General features: G+C 40.9%; 1 protein-coding gene across 5 annotated transcripts in view; it reads right to left on the bottom strand.

Moving 5' to 3' along the window:
* Positions 1-20,929, bottom strand: part of LOC139264671 (partitioning defective 3 homolog) — a 984,694-nt gene that overhangs the window by 100,856 nt on the left and 862,909 nt on the right. For 4 of the 5 annotated variants that reach the window (XM_070881545.1, XM_070881551.1, XM_070881546.1 and 1 more), the window contains one exon: positions 3,290-3,553. The exons of the other annotated variant lie outside the window; for it this stretch is intronic. In XM_070881545.1, the coding sequence (XP_070737646.1) occupies positions 3,290-3,553 (264 nt within the window). The remainder of the gene's footprint in view (positions 1-3,289; positions 3,554-20,929) is intronic. 5 annotated transcript variants of the gene reach the window in all.

Consider the following 20,929-nt stretch of genomic DNA (forward strand, 5'->3'; position numbering starts at 1 on the left):
CCACTCCACCTCTCTCGACCCCTGCTTGACCGATTGCTTGTCCGACATCCAGTACTGGAGGAGCATCAATTTTTGCCAATTAAATATTGGGAAGACCGAAGCCATTATCTTTGGTCCCTGCCATAAAATGCATTCGCAAACCACTGACTCCATCCCTCTCCCTAGCATCAATCTGAGGGTGAACAAGACTGTTCGCAACCTAGGTGTCATATTTGACCCTGAAATGAGTTTCCAGCCACATATCCCTGGCATAACTAAAACCGCCTTTTTCCACCTCCGTCACATTGCCCGCCTCCGCCTCTGCCTCAGCTCTTCTGCTGCTGAAACCCTCATTTCTGTTACCTCTAGACTTGACTACTCCAACTCACTCCTGGCCAGCCTCCCACATTCCACACTACGTAAACTTGAGCTCATCCAAAGCTCAGCTGCCCGTGTACTAACCAGCACCAAGTCACGATCACCCATCACCCCTGTGCTTTCTGATCTACATTAGCTCTCAGTTAAACAACGCTTCGATTTCAAAATTCTCATCCTTGTTTACAAATCACTCCATGGCCTTGCCCCTCCCTATCTCTGTAATCTTTTTCAGCCTCACAACCCCACAAGATGTCTGCGCTCCTCAAATTCTGGCCTCTTGAATATCCCTTATTATAACTGCTCAACCATCGGTGGACGTGCCTTCAGCTGCCTGGGCTCTAAGCTCCAGAACTCCCTCCCTAAACCTCTCCAGCTCTCTACCTCTCCTTCCTCCTTTAAGATGCTCCTAAGGCCTACCTCTTTAAACAAGCTTTTGGTTAGCTGCCTTAATTTCTTCTTTTGTGGCTCGGTGTCAAATTTATCTGTTTTATCTTCTAACACTGTTGTGAAGCGCCTTGGGATGTTTTACTACGTTAAAGGCGCTATATAAATAAAAGTTATTATTAGCTTACACTTCTGACACGGACTTGTATCTGCCCAATTAATCGTTGGGAAACTGGAGGGAAAAGAAAAGGAAAGAAGGGGACCAACCATTCCAGAAAGAGAGTAGATATTTTGTTGTTCAGAATTCAGAGTGGCAGCAAAAAGAAAAGTATTCTGAAGACATTCCGTATTGGTACATGGCTTGTGTTAGTGTTGCAAGCAGCAATACTGAGTTATCCTGGCAGTTAAGCACTGCAGTAAAGGTGTACCTAAACACATGCAAAATTGGTGAACTCTCTGTTAGCTCTTTACCAATATTAATACTATAAAGGCAGAGCAGCCAACCATCTGGGATTTTCTTGAACTTTAGTATTACACTTGCTACAGTTTTACAGCAACTGATGGAGACTTTATCCACGAGGAGGTTTCTCATCGTTTGATAGAATTCAGTATGCCATGTCAGATAACCATCTATTGGTCTTACTATACTGCGATTATGTATCAAAGCAATGGAATAACTGCAAGTGAAAATACCATCACAAAAATGGCTCATGAGGAAACTAAGACTCATGACTAGTTTTCTTGATTACAGCAAAGAAAAGCAAAATATGTGTCTGTTTACAAGACTGCTGGCATGAATAATAATTATAGCCCACTATTCCTGGGTGGGTCCACACCTACATCCTGTCTCATGACCCTCGATAGGAAGTGAACTTCCTCAATACCATCTCCTGTGCATTCTTCCTCTCTAATCACTGACAAAAGTTACAACACTTCAAAGATTGTTTTTCTTTTTTTAAATGGAAGAGTCATCAACATTGCAAACTAATTGCTTCACAAGCAGAATCTCTTTCTTTTATATACACACACACACACATACGAGAGAGAGTAAGGAGGGAGAGAAATCTTCCACTTTCAACAAGAAACAAGACCGCCAATTTAAAAATTCATTATTATTTTGAAGACTATGTACCACATAAACAAATGATAATTGCTTTCCCATATTACATCTCCATAAACCTAGAAAGGCATCAGAAAATCAAATTCTACAACTCCTCTCATAATTTTCATCCATGTATAATATGAGGAAAAATGAATACAGCAACTGTGGAAACAAAGACCAACTCTGGCTTTGAATGCCTGTCCAGCATTAACTAAATAAGTGAACTTGACTGGAATTTCTAGGGAATAACATGAAATTGTACCCAATTCAAAAAAAACAGTCCTGTAATCACCAGTTACAATATCAATAAAGCATATGTAATTACTGCAAATGTGTGAACAGTAAGTAACTTGTATTTGCTTACATCACAATGGCTACTAAAGGCGAGGAGAGGTGGTGTCAAACAAGCAGACCTGGTGGGATTTTTTTGTCCCCCTCCTTTTAGAGAAACCTATTCATGATTAGGATAAATGACAATTATGCAGAACATATGGCCGAGAGTTTCATGAAGCTTAGGGCTCAGATAATATTGGCACTCGTGAGAAGAGCTGCACACTTGTGGTCAAGACTTCAAGATTCTTACGCAGGTGATTGGCCATGCGGCCCACCTGATTTCACCCATCCAGAGACACCTTATACTGCCCCGCTTGTGACATCTAATGGATTCTTAAATAATTCCAGAGTTTTTGCCTCCAATAATCTATTTAGTATTCTTTTCCATAATGCTGATTGCTCTATGTGAAGAACTTCTTGATACAGGCCCAAAATATACTTTTTACTTGTTTTAAACTGTTTCCTTGTCCTATTCTCACTTTAAAATCTAAAGTAGTATTGTAGATTAACCCTTTCCATTCCTGTAATTATTGAGAGATCACCCTCGTGACTCTTCTCAGCACTGGCTCCAGTGCTTGAATATCTCACTGGTTTCTCGGTGACCAGAACTGGATGCAGTATTCAGGCAGAGGTTTGACCAGAGTTCCATACAGTTTGATCTTTTGATCATTGATATTTCACTTGTGCAAGGTACTGGAAGATGGCCAGCATCTGGAATACTATCACAGGAATGAGCCAGTCCTCACAGGAGAGAATGGGCTCAAATTGTAAAGAACAAAAACAAACTGCATCACCAAACTATGATATTGAACTAGCTAAAGGTTAGACGCTGAAAGATGCTGTTTTCCAACTTGCCCTATTATGTGACTTTTAAATATGCTGGGATTTTGGTATGTGCAAAAGTAGAAGTTAGTGAAATGAATTTTTTTTTAAAAAACGAGTTCAGAGAGCCCATGCAAGATTTTCACCTTTAGCTCTGATACGGTGGTTTTAAATTCTGGATCAATCTTCTGATAACACTTTGCGTAGATGATGGGCATTTCAAAAAGCAAGCTCATGCTGGAAAAATGCTTTCAGCGCATACTGTAAGCATAAAATACATCTGATTATTACCTTTCTGCAGTCGGAATTTTTCCGTTCCTTGCTTTATTCACTTGAGCATATACCGCTTCCATTGGCTGTGTTTCCTCTCTTGCACTCTGTGGTCTAGCATTTAATATCAGGTTGTGCCCGCTGTCTATAGAAGATTCGTACCAACTCATGCCAGCATATGTTGGGTCATCCTCAGATCCATAGGTTCTATTCAAATCTTGTGGATCTGCATAGTCTCGTTCCTGGGCCTGCCGCTCCCGAATTTCACGGTGTTTTGCCTGAATTCTGTAAAATTCATGAATATCAAGTCATCTTGTGACAAGCAGGGGAGTCTCCACAAACTTTAAGTTAGACTGAAGCACCATGCTCATGGTACCCTGGGCTTAATATTTTTTTTTAAATCTAGTTTAATAAAAAAATAATCTTGAGTGGAAACTGGCAGAACTTTGCACTCCAATTTGGAGGATCCAGATTCAAATCCCAGCCTCAAAATACATGTGAACTTGGCTATAACCTGTGAGTGGATTTCTCTGCTCCTTGGTCAGACAGGAATATTTCATGGTGGCAAGCAACTTCATCACGTGGAAGAAAATAAAAATTGCCCGCATAGTGTGGGGCGCTGGAGGGTTTCTCCCACCCTGCATAGTGCACCTACCATCAACCAATATGGATAGGAACAGATGGCAGCCATGCAAAAATCAGAAACTGAGACAGACTAAACTGACCACCTGTGGAGTAGAAATCTGGAAGATAGGGATACAATCGGGAGGCTTTTTTTTCTTTCAAACAACCATAATTACTAAATGTTGGAATCGACACAATGCATGAGTGGTCTAGCACATGTCCTTCAAATTGCAGAGGTTCCACTATGTTACAGATGCAAAAAAAATCTTTCAGGATGCATAATTCTTACCCGGGGACAGAATTTTCAAGCAGTAACAATAACCCTCCAATTGACCTCAAGAATTTACAAGCTGCTGCAATCACCTGGAGTTGCCTATTTAGACTACTTCCCCAAAGGGACAGGTCTTATTAGCAACTAATCATCACAACCCAATCCAGTCCCCAGGCTACTCGTGAGCAGTACCATGGAAGATCTTCGAGTATTTAAAAATAACACCATTGGTGTCAATGTCAAACCTGAAAGGGTGTGTAAATACAATATTCTACGGTTCCCTAAAAGATAATTTATCAATGCTTCCAAGCATCTTTGGTCAGAAAAAGGATTACCTTGAATCTGACTGTGAAACTATTACCACCTTTATAACCTCTGGCTGTGCAATTATATTTAAAAATTCTATCCTTATCAGTCCACTGCAGGTAACCTAAAAAAATAATTTAAAATACTTTCTTTTAGTTCCATTGTCCACATTTATCCATTATTTGACAATCTAAACTATTTGAAGTGCGAATCAAAGAATGTTATTGAGATGGCTAATTAAATTATTCCCCATGAAGGAGGAATCCAAAATGCTTGTCAAAGTCAGGCATATAATAAACTTTGGTTCCCCATCCAAGCATCATGTTGGCCGCTCAATGTATTGCAGCTTTAAAAATAAAGAAGCTTCCAGGAGTTCGCAGTGCTTTGCATTCTTCAATAAATGAGAGGACTAATTAGCAATCTTGTTGTGCGAGGCCCCCTGGGGAAGAGTGACCATAATATGGTAGAATTCTTTATTAAGATGGTGAGTGACAATGTTAATTCAGAGACTAGGGTCCTGAACTTAAGGAAAGGTAACTTCGATGGTATGAGACATGAATTGGCTAGCATAGACTGGCAAATGATACTTAAAGGGTTAACAGTGGATAGGCAATGGCAGACATTTATAGATCACATAGATGAACTTCAACAATTGTACATTCCTGTCTGGAGTTAAAAAAAAACCGGGGAAGGTTACTCAACAGTGGCTAACAAGGGAAATTAGGGATAGTGTTAAATCCAAGGAAGAGGCATATAAATTGGCCAGAAAAAGCAGCAAACCTGAGTACTGGGAGAAATTTTGAATTCAGCAGACGAGGACAAAGGGTTTAATTAGGAGGGGGAAAATAGAGTATGAGAGGAAGCTTGCTGGGAACATAAAAACTGACTGCAAAAGCTTCTATAGATATGCGACGAGGAAAATATTAGTGAAGACCAATGTAGGTCCTTTGCAGTCAGAATCAGATGAATTTATAATGGGGAACAAAGAAATGGCAGACCAATTGAACAAATACTTTGGATCTGTCTTCACTAAGGAAGACACAAATAACCTTCCGGAAATACTGGGGGTCTAGCGAAAATGAGGAACTGAAGGAAATCCTTATTAGTCAGGAAATTGTGTTAGAGAAATTGATGGGATTGAAGGCCGATAAATCCCCAGGGGCTGATAGTCTGCATCCCAGAGTACTTAAGGAAGTGTCCCTAGAAATAGTGGATGCATTGGTCATCATTTTCCAACATTCTATTGACTCTGGATCAGTTCCTATGGACTGGAGGGTTGCTAATGTAACACCAATTTTTAAAAAAGGAGGGAGAGAAAACAGAGAATTATAGACCGATTAGTCTGACATCAGTGGTGGGGAAAATGTTGGAAGCAATTATTAAAGATGAAATAGCAGCGCATTTGGAAAGCAGTGATAGGATCGGTCCAAGTCAGCATGGATTTATGAAAGGGAAATCATGCTTGACAAATCTTCTAGAATTTTTTGAGGATGTAACTAGTAGAGTGGACAAGGGAGAACCAGTGGATGTGGTGTACTTGGACTTTCAAAAGGCTTTTGACAAGGTCCCACACAAGAGATTAGTGTGCAACATTAAAGCACATGGTATTGGGGGTAATGTATTGACGTGGATAGAAAACTGGTTGGCAGACAGGAAGCAGAGAGTCGGGATAAACGGATCCTTTTCAGAATGGCAGGCAGTGACCTTTGGGGTGTCGCAGGGTTCAGTGCTGGGACCCCAGCTATTTACAATATACATCAATAATTTAGATGAAGGAATTGAATGTAATATCTCCAAGTTTGCAGATGACACTATGCTGGGTGGCGATGTGAGCTGTGAGGAGGATGCTAAGAGGCTGCAGGGTGACTTGGACAGGTTAGGTGAGTGGGCAAATGCATATGCAGTATAATGTGGATAAATGTGAGGTTATCCACTTTGATGGCAAAAACAGGAAGACAGATTATCTGAATGGTGACAGATTAGGAAAAGGGGAGGTGCAACGAGACCTGGGTGTCATGGTACATCAGTCATTGAAGATTGTCATGCAGGTACAGCAGGCGGTGAAGAAAGCAAATGGCATGTTGGCTTTCATAGCTAGAGGATTTGAATATAGGAGCAGGGAGGTCTTAATGCAGTTGCACAGAGCCTTGGTGAGGCTACACCTGGAATAATGTGTTCAGTTTTGGTCTCCTAATCTGAGGAAGGACATTCTTGCTATTGAGGGAGTACAGCGAAGGTTCACCAGACTGATTCCCGGGATGGCAGGATTGAAATATGTGGAGAGACTGGATCAACTGAGCCTGTATTCACTGGAGTTTAGAAGAATGAGAGGGGATCTCATAGAAACATATAAAATTCTGAGGAGATTGGACAGGTTAGAGACAGGAAAAATGTTCCCGTTGCTGGGGAGTTACAGAACCAGGGGACACAGTCTAAGAATAAGTGGTCAGCCATTTAGGACCGAGATGAGGAGAAACTTCTTCACTCAGAGAGTGGTTAACCTGTGGAATTCTCTACCGCAGAAAGTTATTGAGGCCAGTTCATTAGATATATTCAAAAGGGTGTTAGATATGGCCCTTACGGCCAAAAGGATCAAGAGGTATGGAGAGAAAGCAGGAAAGGGGTACTGAGGTTGAATGATCAGCCATGATCTTATTGAATGACGGTGCAGGCTCGAAGGGCCGAATGGCCTGCTCCTGCACCTAATTTCTATGTTTCTATGTTTCTAAAATTAACTTCAAACACATTCTAGAGATCCAGCATCATAGCGCAGCTAGAACAGCACCCACAACATCACATTGTCAGTTTACATGGGTGGCGTGGCTCGGCTCGGCAAGGTAAGACGCTTTATCCCAAAGGGAAACAGAGACCTCCATGTTTTACTGCCATCTCAGTACACCTCTTATTGGCCAATCACAGGCTAGAATTGCGGCAGGCATGGAGCAGTGAACATCCTAGACAAGCCCATCCTCCTTGTTGAAGCATGCAAGGAGCTTATAAAATGATAACTCTTTGTTGTGGGATAAATGTCATAAAAGTACATATATATTTCTGGTTCACGCTCACTAATTGAGGAAACATCATCACGTGGCAGGCAGCTTGGCAGGTTAATACGGGACTTCAAGACCTTTAAGGCGGTTGTAGATTGTCTCTGCATGCACTGCTGTTTTTCTGTAATGCTCAACAATTAGTTGTCTATATGTTGTTCAAACTGAAGCACTTCATTTGAACAATAATATTAACGGATAGATCTCTTGCGGCTAAAGGAGAAGAATCTGAACCTGAACTGAAGGTATTAGATTTTGTAAACTATTGGGTTGGGTGGCTATATTTCAAATAATATTTGGCACGAGGGACGAAAACACAGACTTTAGAATAATAATATTATGATCTCTTAGGGAACTTTCTAAGGACACTGATGGGGTTTCCTGCAGCTTGACCCTTTATAGACCAGCTGATCTTTAGTACTTCCAGATGGTCCTCAGTGCAAGACTACACCCGATTTTTCTTTTGGTATGAACCTCTGGGGTCACAAAGTACCTGCATGGTGCATTTTGCAAAGGAATGCACACAACTGACAGGAGATCAGAGTTTCTATTTAAACATTAAATTGGTTGTGAAGTTTTTCTTTAAAAAAGTCACGAGACAAACAGAAAAAAATTGCAAATGCAGAAAATCGGTAAGAAAAGTCCAAAGCGCTAGAAATAGAGAGGGATGTCAACATCTGAATGGAGCAAAAATAGTTTAACCGTTTGGGTTACTCTGATGAGGTGTCTCTACCCGAAATGTTAACCTTTCCTTTTTTCTGCTTTTCTATTTTGTTTTAAATTTGATTCATAAAATGCAATGAGATTCAGCATCTTCCTTGTCAATGAATTTTTATCAGACCCCTCAAGCTGGCATCAATTTAAGATGTTAATTTCTGACATGCACTGCAATGTGGGGCCACTGCTCACCTAATTAAAAAGGATGGTGTACAATTTGGTAGTAACAGCACGATATTACTGTTGCAATGTTGCTATTCATTAACAGTTTACTTTCACAGTGATTGCTACACCAAATCGATGCTGCTACAAGTAACATGAAAAGAATCCTTCCATCACTGACATATGGGCTATCACACCCCAAAGAAAAGTAGCGAACAAAGTCACCCTATTCAATCTCAGAGTCTGTCCCCTGGGATTGGACTATGTTGGCACATTTTAATTACAAGTGAGGTCGGTCCCACCAGCCCCCAGACTTTATTGCTGAGAAAGTCACAGTTGGGTCAATAGTTTACAGATGACTACTTGCCAAGGTGTGTAGGAATTTCTGGTATCTGCTCAATTAAAAAAACTGAAGAGTGAGAAATACATGTCACATCTCACTTAATATCACTGTTTCCAGATTTTGGAAATATTGCACACTGCATTATTAAAAATGTTGATATCTAATAAATGAGCATTGCAGTATCCAAGTATGTATAATCGTTCCATTCACCAAGCCTCATAAATAAACATGTGCACCCAAAATTGGACTATAGCCTCTCCATATGTGTCCCACTGTCTTTGTCCCGAAAATTAAAACAGTTTCTTCCATATAATGAATGAATTATTTTTCTGCCAATCTTTTAATTTCCTTCTCTTTTCTGTCGTCTCCTTTCTATCTGGCTCTGTTTATTGCGAAGTCACCAACATGTGACATATGCACATTGCTGCCAACAAACAGTCATTGCCAACATACAAGCTAACTTTACTCTTTATTTTATCCAGATTAAAAGTGACAGGAGACTGCCAAAATCAAGAAAAATGTATTTTCCATCCCCTACATTGAAGTTAAATGTTTTTGATCAATTACATAGGACACACAGAGAGGGAGGGTGAGCCTTGTAGTGAATCCTTTCAAACCTCAGTAAAAATGATCATCCTTTTATGATGCCATCTGTTGTGTGTGGAGCTGGATTCCAATAACATGAACAAGAATTCACTCTTTTTATGGGCTTAATGTTCCTATGCCTTTAATCAACAATAATTCTGACTTGTTGATACAGCTGGGAGCTTCTCAAATAAGTAACAGCTTTACCTCCAGATTTGGCTCCCTTTGCGAGATATATGTACTTTTTTTATTTACTAACATAAGATAAGAAGTAGGAGCAGGAGTAAGCCATACGGCCCATCGAGCCTGATCCACCACGCAATAAGATCAACTCCACTTTCCCGCCCAACTCCCAAATCCTTTGATTCCCTTAGTGACCAAAAATCTATCGATCCCAGTCTTGAATATACTCATCGACTGAACATCCACAGCCCTCTGGTATAGAGAATTCCAAGATTCACCATCCTGCGTGTGAAGAAATTTCTCATTATCTCAGTCCAAAATGGTAGACCCCTTATCCTGAGACTATGACCACCCCTCCCCCCCACCTAGTTCTCGACTCTCCAGCAAGGAGAAACAGCCTCTCACAGCATCTATCTCGTCAAGCCCTTTAAGAATTTTATACGTTTCAAACAGATCACCTCTCATTCTTCTAAACTCCAGTGAATATCGGTCCATTCTATTCAATCTCTGCTCATAGGACAACCGTCTCATCCCAGGAATCAATCCATTGAACCTTCGTTGCACCCCCTCTAAGGCAAGTACATCCTTTCTTAGGTAAGGAGATCAAAATTGTACACAGTTGCTACAAGACTTCTTTACTCTTGTATTCCAAACCCCTTGCAATAAAGGCTAACATACCATTTGCCTTCCTAATTATTTGCTGTACCAACATGTTAACTTTGTGATTCATGTACAAGGACCGCCCCCTACCCCCACCCCACCCCCCAATTCCCTCTGAATATCAACATCAAAGAGTCTCTCACCTTTGAAAAAATATTCTGCTTTTCCATTCTTCTTACCAAAGTAGATAATTTCACACTTACACATATTATACTCCATCTGCCACCTTCTTTTCCCACTTAAACTGTCTATATCCCATTGCAGCCTCTTTTTATCCTCCTCAGAGCTTACATTCCCACCTTGCTTTACAACAATGACTACACTCCAAAAGTACTCCATTGGCTGTAAAGCGCTTTGTGATGTCTAGTGGTCATGAAAGACGCTATATAAATCCAAATCTTTCTTCTTTCTTTATATCGTCAGCAAACTTGGGTTTGGTTCCTTCATCTAAGTCACTGATATAGATCATAAATAGCTGAGGTCCCAGCACTGATCCTTGCCGCATCCCACTAGTTACACCCTGCCATCCCGAAAATGATCCAATAATTCCTATACTCTGTTTCCTGTCCGTTAACCAATCCTCAATCCATGCTAATATATTACTCCCAATCCCATCAGCCCTAATCTTGTGTAACAAACTCTTGTGTGGCACCTTAGCGAATGCCTTCTGAAAATCCAAATATACTACATCCACTGGTTCCCCCTTCACCCTCAAAAAAATCTAATCAGTTTGTAAAACACGATTTCTCTTTCATAAAACCGTGTTAACTCTGCCTGATCATAGTGTAATTGGCCAAGTGCCCTGTTAACATGTTCTTGTCAATAGATTCTAGTATTTTCCCTACTTCTGATGTCAGGCTAACTGACCTATAGTTCTCTGTTTTTTCTCTCTCCCGCCTTCCACTACCCTTTCAGGCAGTGCATTCCAGATCATAACTCGCATAAAATAAATCTCTTCATCTTCCCTCTGGTTCTTTTGCCAATTATCTCAGAATATGGGTGACACTGGCAAGGCTGCATTTGTTGCCCATCCCTGGTTGCCCCGAGGAGGTGGTGCTGCATCTTTGCATAGACTTATGAAGTCTTTCTGATGATGGAGCTCCCCCATGGTGTTGGCTCGGGAATTCAAGGATACTGACCCAGTGACAGTAAAGAAACACCAATATATGTGAAAGTCAGGATTACATGTGACAGAAGGAAACTTAGAAGTTGCCACAACTTGCTGCTCCTTTCTTTCTTGGGTGGCTGAGGCTGCTTAAATATTTGCTATTGCATAGTATAGCCATGAAAGTGACAATTTCCTTTTCTTCAAAAAATACTTAGTTATGATAACTAAATTGTCAAACATACTGACTTGGAAACTATACACCAGTAAGATATTGGACAGTCTAAGTTCTTAAATCATTTAGTCCACCCCATAATTTTTAAGGGATGCATAATATGGCTGCTGTGCCTCTGCGGAGCCCAGTGTGTTGAAAACAAGTCTCTCCATTTTGTTGGGTCTTTCTCATTTCAGGTATAGAACAAAAGGTCCACACCCATAACATCTTGTCTGCTCTCTCCACTGATGCTGAGTGTTTCCAACATATTCTGTGCTTGACATGTTTTTTGCTCAGCTTTCTGACAATTCAACACTTTATTTAGAAAATGTTGTCTCTTCAATGCAAATTGGCAACTTTCTTGATGCACTACCAGCAATAATCAGTTGCGCTCTATATTCTGGAACTAAATTTCACTAACTCCATTAGTCACATACAAGGCTGTCTCTTTCCAAATTTTGTTGAGCTCATGAAAGAACGCTGTTTCTTACAAATTGCTTGCTTTAGGCATGAGATGAAAGGCGAGTGCTGCTTTTTGCACCATTTTAATCATTACTTGTATTAGAGTCAAACATTTCATGTAGCTCCTCTACATAGTAATGCAGTATAGTCCTTTTCTGCTTAATTCCAGTAATATTAAGTCCAATTAATATTGAAACCTCATTAGCCACTTTAGCCAGTGAATTGCAGTCAAATACAGGCAGGATGGACATTGCTGTCCCCATTTTGATAGTGGACTCATGTAACATGTGGATTTAAACAGGTAACTTTATTCCCTTCAAGTAGATATTTATGGTTTTCTCTTCTATTGCTGCTGCTTTTGCCAACCATCGTCACCAATGGTGTGTGTAGAGTTGGGTTTGAATAATATTGAAGAAAAATTACCTAATTTACATGATCAATGTTTCCGATTTTATTCAGCAACCCTGTTAATTGTTGATCTGCAATATCCCAGTCAGAAACTTACTAAAGGAGCAACACCATTACCACCTGGATCAAGCTTTGTTTGCTGAGCACACATGTATAATTATATATAATCTTAGAAACATTGGCATATGAATCACATTAACGGGTACAGTAGCATCATGGTTATGTTACTGGACTAATAATCAAATCCCACCACGGCAGCTGGGTAATTGAAAGTCCGTTAATTAAATAAATCCGGATTAAAAAGCTAGTATCAGTAATGGTGACCATGAAACTATCGGATTGTCATAAAAACCCATCTGGTTCACCAATGTCCTTTCGGGAGGGAAATCTGCCGTCCTTACCTGGTCTGGTCTATATGTAACTCCCGACCCATGGCAATGTGGTTGACTCTTAACTGCCCTCTGAAATGGTCCAGCAAGCCACTCAGTTGTCAAGAATGTGGCTCGCCACCAGCTTCTCAAGGGCAATTAGGGATGGGCAATAAATGCTGGCCTTGCCAGCGACGCCACATCCCAGGAACAAATTTTTTAAAAAACATTGTAAACTTGGGAGATTACTTCAACACCTAATGGTTACCATGTTTATTTTCCTAATCAAGGTATTAAAATATTGATCAACAGAAACCATTTAGCCAAAATGGGATGGGCAATAAATGCTGGCCTTGCCAATGATGCCCACATCCCAAGCACAAATTAAAAAAAAGCACAGGTACGAGGAAGGAAGCAGAAGTGGCAACTTGCCAAGAACAAGTAGCTCGCCCAGCAGCTAAACCGTTGGCCTGCAGGCAACGTTTGGACAGTTTTCGGTTGAACCAGTTTATGAGCTGTAGAAGTAACAAATTTCAAAGAGGGATCCAGAACTTGTAAACAAAGTAAATTTCAACAATTGGGGCATTTAAGATTTCTCGCTCTTGAACCTCACCCAGATAAATTGACAACAGAAGGAACATCAAATTTCACCCGCTGTAATGTTACTCGACTGTGTGACAGTAAGGCACTTGGCTGTTTATTTTCCCTTGTCAAGTGGAATTATTCTGTCCTCAATCAAGCCGAATTGATCAGTGAATCTAACAACAGTCCGAGGGTTTACTCGATCCTTCACTGCAGATGATACAAATTTTACAAAAATCAATTTCCTTACATGGGAGTGAGAAAGAGGAGCATTTTTCAATCTGTGTAACCCCTCCCAACATTGAATGTGTTTACTTGCTGCAAAAGATTCGATGTAAAATGCCAGTGGCCACAAGCATCTATGTAGATTATAATACATCAATTCTGCTCCGCTTCTCACTGAAACAGCACACGGGTCCAATTCATTTAATTGTAACAGCTGTCAATCAGGCTTTTCCAGCTGCTTTACCTGAAGCAAAAAGTAACACCTTCAGGAGACAAGAGTAACCTTTGAAAGAAGGTAATTGGGCAAAGAAATATACAATGGTAGAGCCAATAAAGTGGAAGAAAGGCATTTTACATCATTTCAAAGCTGCAGATGCTTAAGGTTGCAACAAGCCTGCGGCAGTCTTTCGTTATGGCAGCCCACTTTACACACCATCTTTCGTTGCCCGTTAATCTAAACTTCCTTCACATTGACCTGGAAGAGATGCTCCTGTCTCCGTTGAGGCACTGGAATATTTCTGAGATCTGGAGCACTATTTAAATGCATGTCTTTCTTAATTTCCTGACTTTAGGGTCATTGTTGAGAACATCAAGCAATAAAGTAGGGAGAATTAAACTGATGTATAATAAAACTATAATGAAACTTGAGTGCAAACTCACCATAACAGTTTTAAAAACTGATGAAATAAATGTGTCCCAAAATTACCTTTCATTGCCTTGCAGTTCTACAGTATGGAGGGAGGGAGGGAGGGGGAAGGAGGGGGGAAAGAGAGGGGAAAGAGGGGGGATGGAGGAGAGGGACAGCGGGCGGGGGGAAGAGGGAGGGGGGAAGAGGGAGGGGGGAAGAGGGAGGGGGGAAGAGGGAGGGGGAAAGAGGGAGGGGGGAAGAGGGAGGGGGGAAGAGGGAGGGAGAAAGAGGGAGGGGGAAAGAGGGAGGGGGAAAGAGGGAGGGGGGAAGAGGGAAGGGGGGAAGAGGGAGGGGGGAAGAGGGAGGGGGGAAGAGGGAGGGGGGAGAGGGAGGGGGGAGAGGGAGGGGGAGAGGGAGGGGGAGAGGGAGGGGGAGAGGGAGGGGGGAGATGGCGGGGGAGATGGAGGGGGGGGGATGGAGGGGGGGGGATGGAGGGGGGGGATGGAGAGGGGGATGGAGAGGGGTGGGGGGAGAAGGGGGGAGAGAGGGGGAAGGAGGGGGAGGGGGAGGAGGAGAGAGGGAGATTGGGGGAGATGGAGGGAGGGAGTGTGAGAGAGAGGGAGTGTGAGAGAGGAGTGAGAGAGGGGGTGGGAGAGAGGGAGGGAGGACATCAGCGTTGATTCTATAGATGAAGAAGATAACAGTCTAAACAAGTACTGTTGTAAGAAAGATACTAATTTGACTGCAAATGTTTTGCTGGTCTCTATTATTGAAATAAAACTGTAATGCATGACATCTGATCACCAAGTGCTCTGAATATTGCACACACCAATGTTGGGCATAAAGACTGCTGGTAACTAAAATCAGATTTCAAGCTCACCACCAGTTTGATTCAGCCAAATCACACTTTAAAGCAATTCAGTAAAATAACCATTGTAAATTGTGCGGCATTGTTGGGAGATGCCACCCTTCAGAAGAAGCAGCAAACCGAGATTCGGTCTGCCCGTTTACCTCTATATTAAAGGTCCACTGGCACTGAAGGGAGTCTTAGCCTTCCTCGACCACCACCAAAAAGAGATGAACTAATCATTTGTCTCATTGCTGTTTGTCGGATATTGCTGAACGTAAAATAGCTGCTGTGTATGTCTACAGAACAATGTTCAGTGCACTTTAAGGTCATTCATTGTGGGCGTGCTGAGATATTTCCGAGATTTGATGAGCACTATTGTAGGTCTTTCTTAATTTCAGCACTTTAGGGTCCTGTGGGATCTCTGAGAACATCAAACAATATAATGGGGGAATGTGGTGATAGTTAAGTGGGCTTGGACCTGCAATGTAGGACTCCACGATAATCTAAAGACAGGAATATTTTGCAATAGGTCGGGGGGCGGGGGGCATGAACTACTTGCTATTGAAAACAAGGCCATTGATAACATGGCTTAAAATAGAGCTTGAAGGTGAGCATTTTCATGGAGAGCAATGGCTGCAGTACTTGCACCTTCACACAGAAGAATATCACAAAAAGGAAGCTTAAAAAAAAGCCTTCTACTTTATTGGAGGTGTGTTAGGATGCAAAACACCATTGGGACTGTAATTCACAACCATAAAAAGCCTGAGGTGAGTAGCTTAACCACTACTCCGCTGACTTACTGGATTTGGTTTTTAATTATTAATGTTCAGCTTCAAGTAAATAAAGTGGACTCCAGACTATATAATCTCTATTGATCTGAACTATGGAACTTTCTGAATTGCATTTGCACCTCCGTAACAATTGAACCTTGACTGCTGACGCAGCTATGTACTTGCCTACTGACCTAAACAGACTCTGAAGCAAGATAAACATTGAAGAACCTCCCTGTACTGTAGTCTCTGTGTTACATTTAAATTCTGTTCATTTCATTGCTTAAAGATTACCTGGGAAAGAATAAGCACGAACCCTTGCAATGCAGATCCAGGGAACGGGAAAGAAAGGAAGGCCTCCCAAAATGTTTGTTGAGGACAAAGGGGTAGAGTTTCCACCAAAATTGCGGCCAAAATTGAACTTGAAATTGTGCCGGTTAGGTTACAGTTAAAGTTTCTGCTAAAATTAATTTGCATAATCACAAATATAAAATGTTCCATGAACCAGCGCAATCGGGCAGTGTAATTGAACATAATTGTTTTTTTTTTCTTTCCAGTGTCATACATTTTAGAAATCTTTCTACAACCTGAGATTCAAAGGCTAAAACCCCGCACTTCAGTATTTGAGATCACTCTCACTCAGGACATATCCTCTTAGATTTCAAACCCTACGCTGGCTGATATACTCAAAGCAGTTCTGTTCTGGGTTTTTTTGTAATTTTTAACTACTCTTCAACCTGAAGAATCTTCTACTTTTTAAACTTTATAAATGGCTAATTATAAATTAAACACTGTCTTTGTTCAGTCACTCAGTCTGAACTGTCCTTAGATGACTTTGTCTCTTCACTCTCTGAAGCTGTACCTTTAGAGTATTTCTAAGCTACTCTCCAGCGATCTCCTCAGATGGAGATGGGTTCGAAGAGCTCACTTCTTTTTAAACCCACTCCGTGTTTCCCTCAGTGTAAAGATATACATTTTGCTCCACTTTGCTGTTTTGTCTCCACCCCTGTGGGTTGCCACGGTTTTCATTGTGATGTCAAGTGACCTAATCGCTCAGTTGTGATGTGGGCCCTGGGTTGCATGCCCATATAAGTTCCGCCAGCTATGTGTGTTAATTTAAGGTGGATGCAGGTTACTGCACAGCTCAGAGGAACAGAACATGCTCAGAAGGCAATAATTGCAACCCTCGGCAGCAATATTGGATTCTGCAGCTGTTTGTCCCTGATTTAGACCCTACAGTACCATAGGCTTTCAAAGTGCCAAAATATGCAGAACTGGGATTATAGGACAGACATTTCTAGTAAAATGCCCAAATTTGAGGTGTTCAGTGAACAAGTTCAGTTTTAAATAATTAAAAAATAAAATGTCTGACCTTTCGTGACCTTTTACAGTTCAGAATAAATAACAATAGTAAAAAGGCTAGTCAATGAAGGGTGGGGCCAATTAGGGACCAAAAAGGAGATCCTCTTGTTGAGGCAAAGGGCATGGCTGAGGTAATAAGTGAGTACTTTGCATCTGTCTTCACCAGAGAAGAGCATGCTGCCAATGGAGCATTAAATGGAGCCCTCCGACATGGACCATGTACAGCAGACACCTCAAGGAGGAGTTGGTCGTGATATTGGATAGGATAAGGAGGAGGTACTTAAAAGCTGGCAGTACTCAAAGTAGAAAAGTCACCAGGTTCGAATGGGATGCAGCCGAGGTTACTGAGGGAAATAACGGTGGCAATTGCAGAGGTTCTGGCCACAAACTTCCAATCCTCCTCAGATTAAGGGGCTGCTGCCAGAGGACTGGAAGATTGCAAATGTGACATCCCTGGTTCAGAAAAGGGGAGAGGGATAAACCTGACAATTACAGGCCAGTCAGTCCAACGTTGGTGGTATGAAAACTTTGAGACAAAATTAACTGGCAATTGGAAACTTAGTGCACATGTAGTAAACAATGAGGAGGCTCGCAACAGAATTCAGGAGAACAAACACAGATTGGTAAAATGGGCAGACACATGACAGGTGAAATTTAACACAGAAGTATGAAATGATTCATTTTGATAGGAAAATTGAGAAAAGGCAATATAAAACTAAAGGTTACAATTTTAAAGGAGGTGCATGAACCGAGACACCTGGGGGATTTGTACACAGGTCTTTGAAGGTGGCAGGCCAAGATCAGAAGGCTGTTAAAAAGGCTTGGCTTTATAATAGAGGTATAGAATACAAAAGCCAGGCAGTTATGCTAAACTTTATAAAACAGTGGTTAGGCCCCAGCTAAAGTAGTGGGGCCAATTCTAGACCCCACACATGAGGAAGGATGTCAAGACCTTGGAGGGGGGACCGAGGAGATTTATTAGCATGGTACCAGGGGTGGAAGGCTTCAATTATGTGGAGAGACAGGAAAAGCTGGGGCTGTTCTCCTTACAGCAGAGAAGGTTAAGGTTGGTGTTCAAAATCATGAAGGGTTCTGATAAGAGTAATTAAGAAGAAACGGTTTCCAGTGGCAGAAGGGTCGGTAACCAGAGGACACAGATTTAAGGTAATTGTCAAAAGAACCAGAGACGACTTTTTTTTTAATATGCCACGATCTGGAATGCACTGCCTAAAAGGATGGCGGAAGCAAACTCAATAATAATAATCATAAGCATTTTTATAAGGGTGTCCTATTCTCTACCTGTAAGTAGCCTGACTTTAAAAACATATTACTGGTCCTTTTAAGTTCCATTGTTGTATAGCAGTCAGTTTCTTGGTAAATTAAATATTTTTTGATAGGAAAACAACTTTAAAAACGTGTCTACTAATAACTCTCTGCCTAAGAAAATGAACACAATTTGAAGAATCTTCCCGAACCAACGCAATCGTCAGAATCTCACAATTCTGACATGGGGACGTAGCCAGTTTTGTGGGCAGGGCCTGAATCGGACGATTGAATCTCGAACCAGTGTAAAAGATTGCAGAAAACAGTAACATAAGTGGGTTTGGGCACAACTCACTCATGTTTAAAATGCTGCGATTTTTTGCGCTAGTTCGGACGATGCTGCCTGGATTGCTCTGATATTACTAGCAGAAATGAGCAGAAACTCTACCCCAGAATTTTGAAGCTTTCTTCCAGAATTGAGGGTAATGCTGGTGGGACATGTGCACCGATCCAGAATACAGCAAAGCATTTCTTTATTCATTCCATGGTTTGCATGTTGATGTTATACATTTTGAATTGCATACCTAATATCGTTTACTGTTTCTTTTTGAAGCTAAGCCCTTAATCTAAAATTAATATTTTTATTAGAGAATAGATAGCCTTCAGTCATCTATTTTAACTGATATCCTGACCTTTGTATTTTTAAAATTCTGATTATCACCTCTGTTCACTTTGCCTGCAATACAGCAAAATACAGAAGGTGTCAGAGGGGTGTTAGCAGCTAAATATTCATCAATAATTCAAAACATTTTCATCAATAATTCAAAAGCCTATATTCCCTTCTTGATGAAACTTAGAAGTTTGATTTGCAATTTTTTGAAAGGACAAGTTACCCATGTATGCTAACTAGGGATAATTTGCAACTTCAAAAGTTAATTAAGGAAGATTCCAAAGCCATGTTCCATCTTTATGGAACTTGGAGAGTACATTAGTTATTCTAAAAAGGGAGAAGCTTGCTAATTGGACCATATTTACATGTGCAGATGAGCAGTCCAAAATAGTTTCCCCACTGTAATTAAAATAGCACAAAGGCTGCTTTACAAGCAGTCCTGCGGTATGGTTACATTTGTGTCTGTTTCCATTTGTACAGATGCAATTTCTTCATTGAAATTCTAATTTGGACATTATACTTCATCCGGTGATTGAAGTGTAAATTCTGTGGAATAACTTTTTTAAAAATCTGAATAACTCAACATTCTCTTCAGTATTCGCTGCATTTCTCTAGCCAAAGAATACATCTAATGGGTCTTTGATTCTCAATTTATGCATGCTACAAGAGGATGTGGAAGCTTTGGAGAAGGTCTAGAAAAGAGCAACATGACTCAACCCAAACGACTTAAGAAGAAAGGTTAATAAATCTCCACAGCTTGGAGGAAGGACAATTAAAGAGCTTGTTGAAGTATATAAATATTAAATGGATTTGGCAAGGCAAATCCCAATATAACATTAAAAATAAACCAGGATAATAGAATCAGAGGTCATAAGTATAAACAAGTGGAAAATAAATTTAGAATGAACATCTTCACCAAAATGGTGATAAATATCTGGAATAATCTGCCAGGTAAAGAAGCAGATAACTTGAAATTTGGGGCATTCAATCCACAGTTGGATACTCGGCTCTGAGGGCTAAAAAAACGGAGGCCCAGGGTGCAGCGGGCTTTTTCTTATATTAATAACTATGCTTTTCTATACAGTACAAATCTACAGAGCTTCACATAATTCATAACCAGCTCCTCTGCAAGGAGATAAACGGATTAATGTCAGAGACCAGTAATTTATGGAATTCTGAATTCTGCTCAGCCCAAAAATGCAAGAGCACTGCTGGGTCAGTTAACATAAGCCATTTCTTTCCCACAAACCCACAACATGCCTTCTGTTGATGTGACCGATCTGAATTTAAAATTCTTCTCAGGTAGTAGAAAATAAATATTCTACTTATCATTTTGCTGATTTCAGACAGATGGGAAATGACAGAAATGACAAAATTGCACAAAAAAAAGCTAACAAAATAACTGAAACTCCCCAAAAGTTGTTCAAGCATTTTAAAAATAAGCTGAACATTTCTGCAATGAGTGGCTTGTAAGCAGCTGAACTATTCTGGCCAGAAGAATGCAAGAATGTTTAGGAAGAAGAAAAGAGCATTAAGCATAACAAGCTCATCCCTCTGTGCTCACATAAGAACATAAGAATTAGGAACAGGAGTAGGCCATCTAGCCCCTCGAGCCTGCCCCGCCATTCAACAAGATCATGGCTGATCTGGCCGTGGACTCAGCTCCACTTACCCGCCCGCTCCCCGTAACCCTTAATTCCCTTATTGGTTAAAAATCTATCTATCTGTGACTTGAATACATTCAATGAGCAGGCCTCAGCTGCTTCCTTGGGCAGAGAATTCCACAGATTCACAACCCTCTGGGAGAAGAAATTCCTTCTCAACTCGGTTTTAAATTGGCTCCCCCATATTTTGAG

Source organism: Pristiophorus japonicus, chromosome 5 (assembly GCF_044704955.1).
Source record: "Pristiophorus japonicus isolate sPriJap1 chromosome 5, sPriJap1.hap1, whole genome shotgun sequence".
NCBI lineage: Eukaryota > Metazoa > Chordata > Chondrichthyes > Pristiophoridae > Pristiophorus > Pristiophorus japonicus.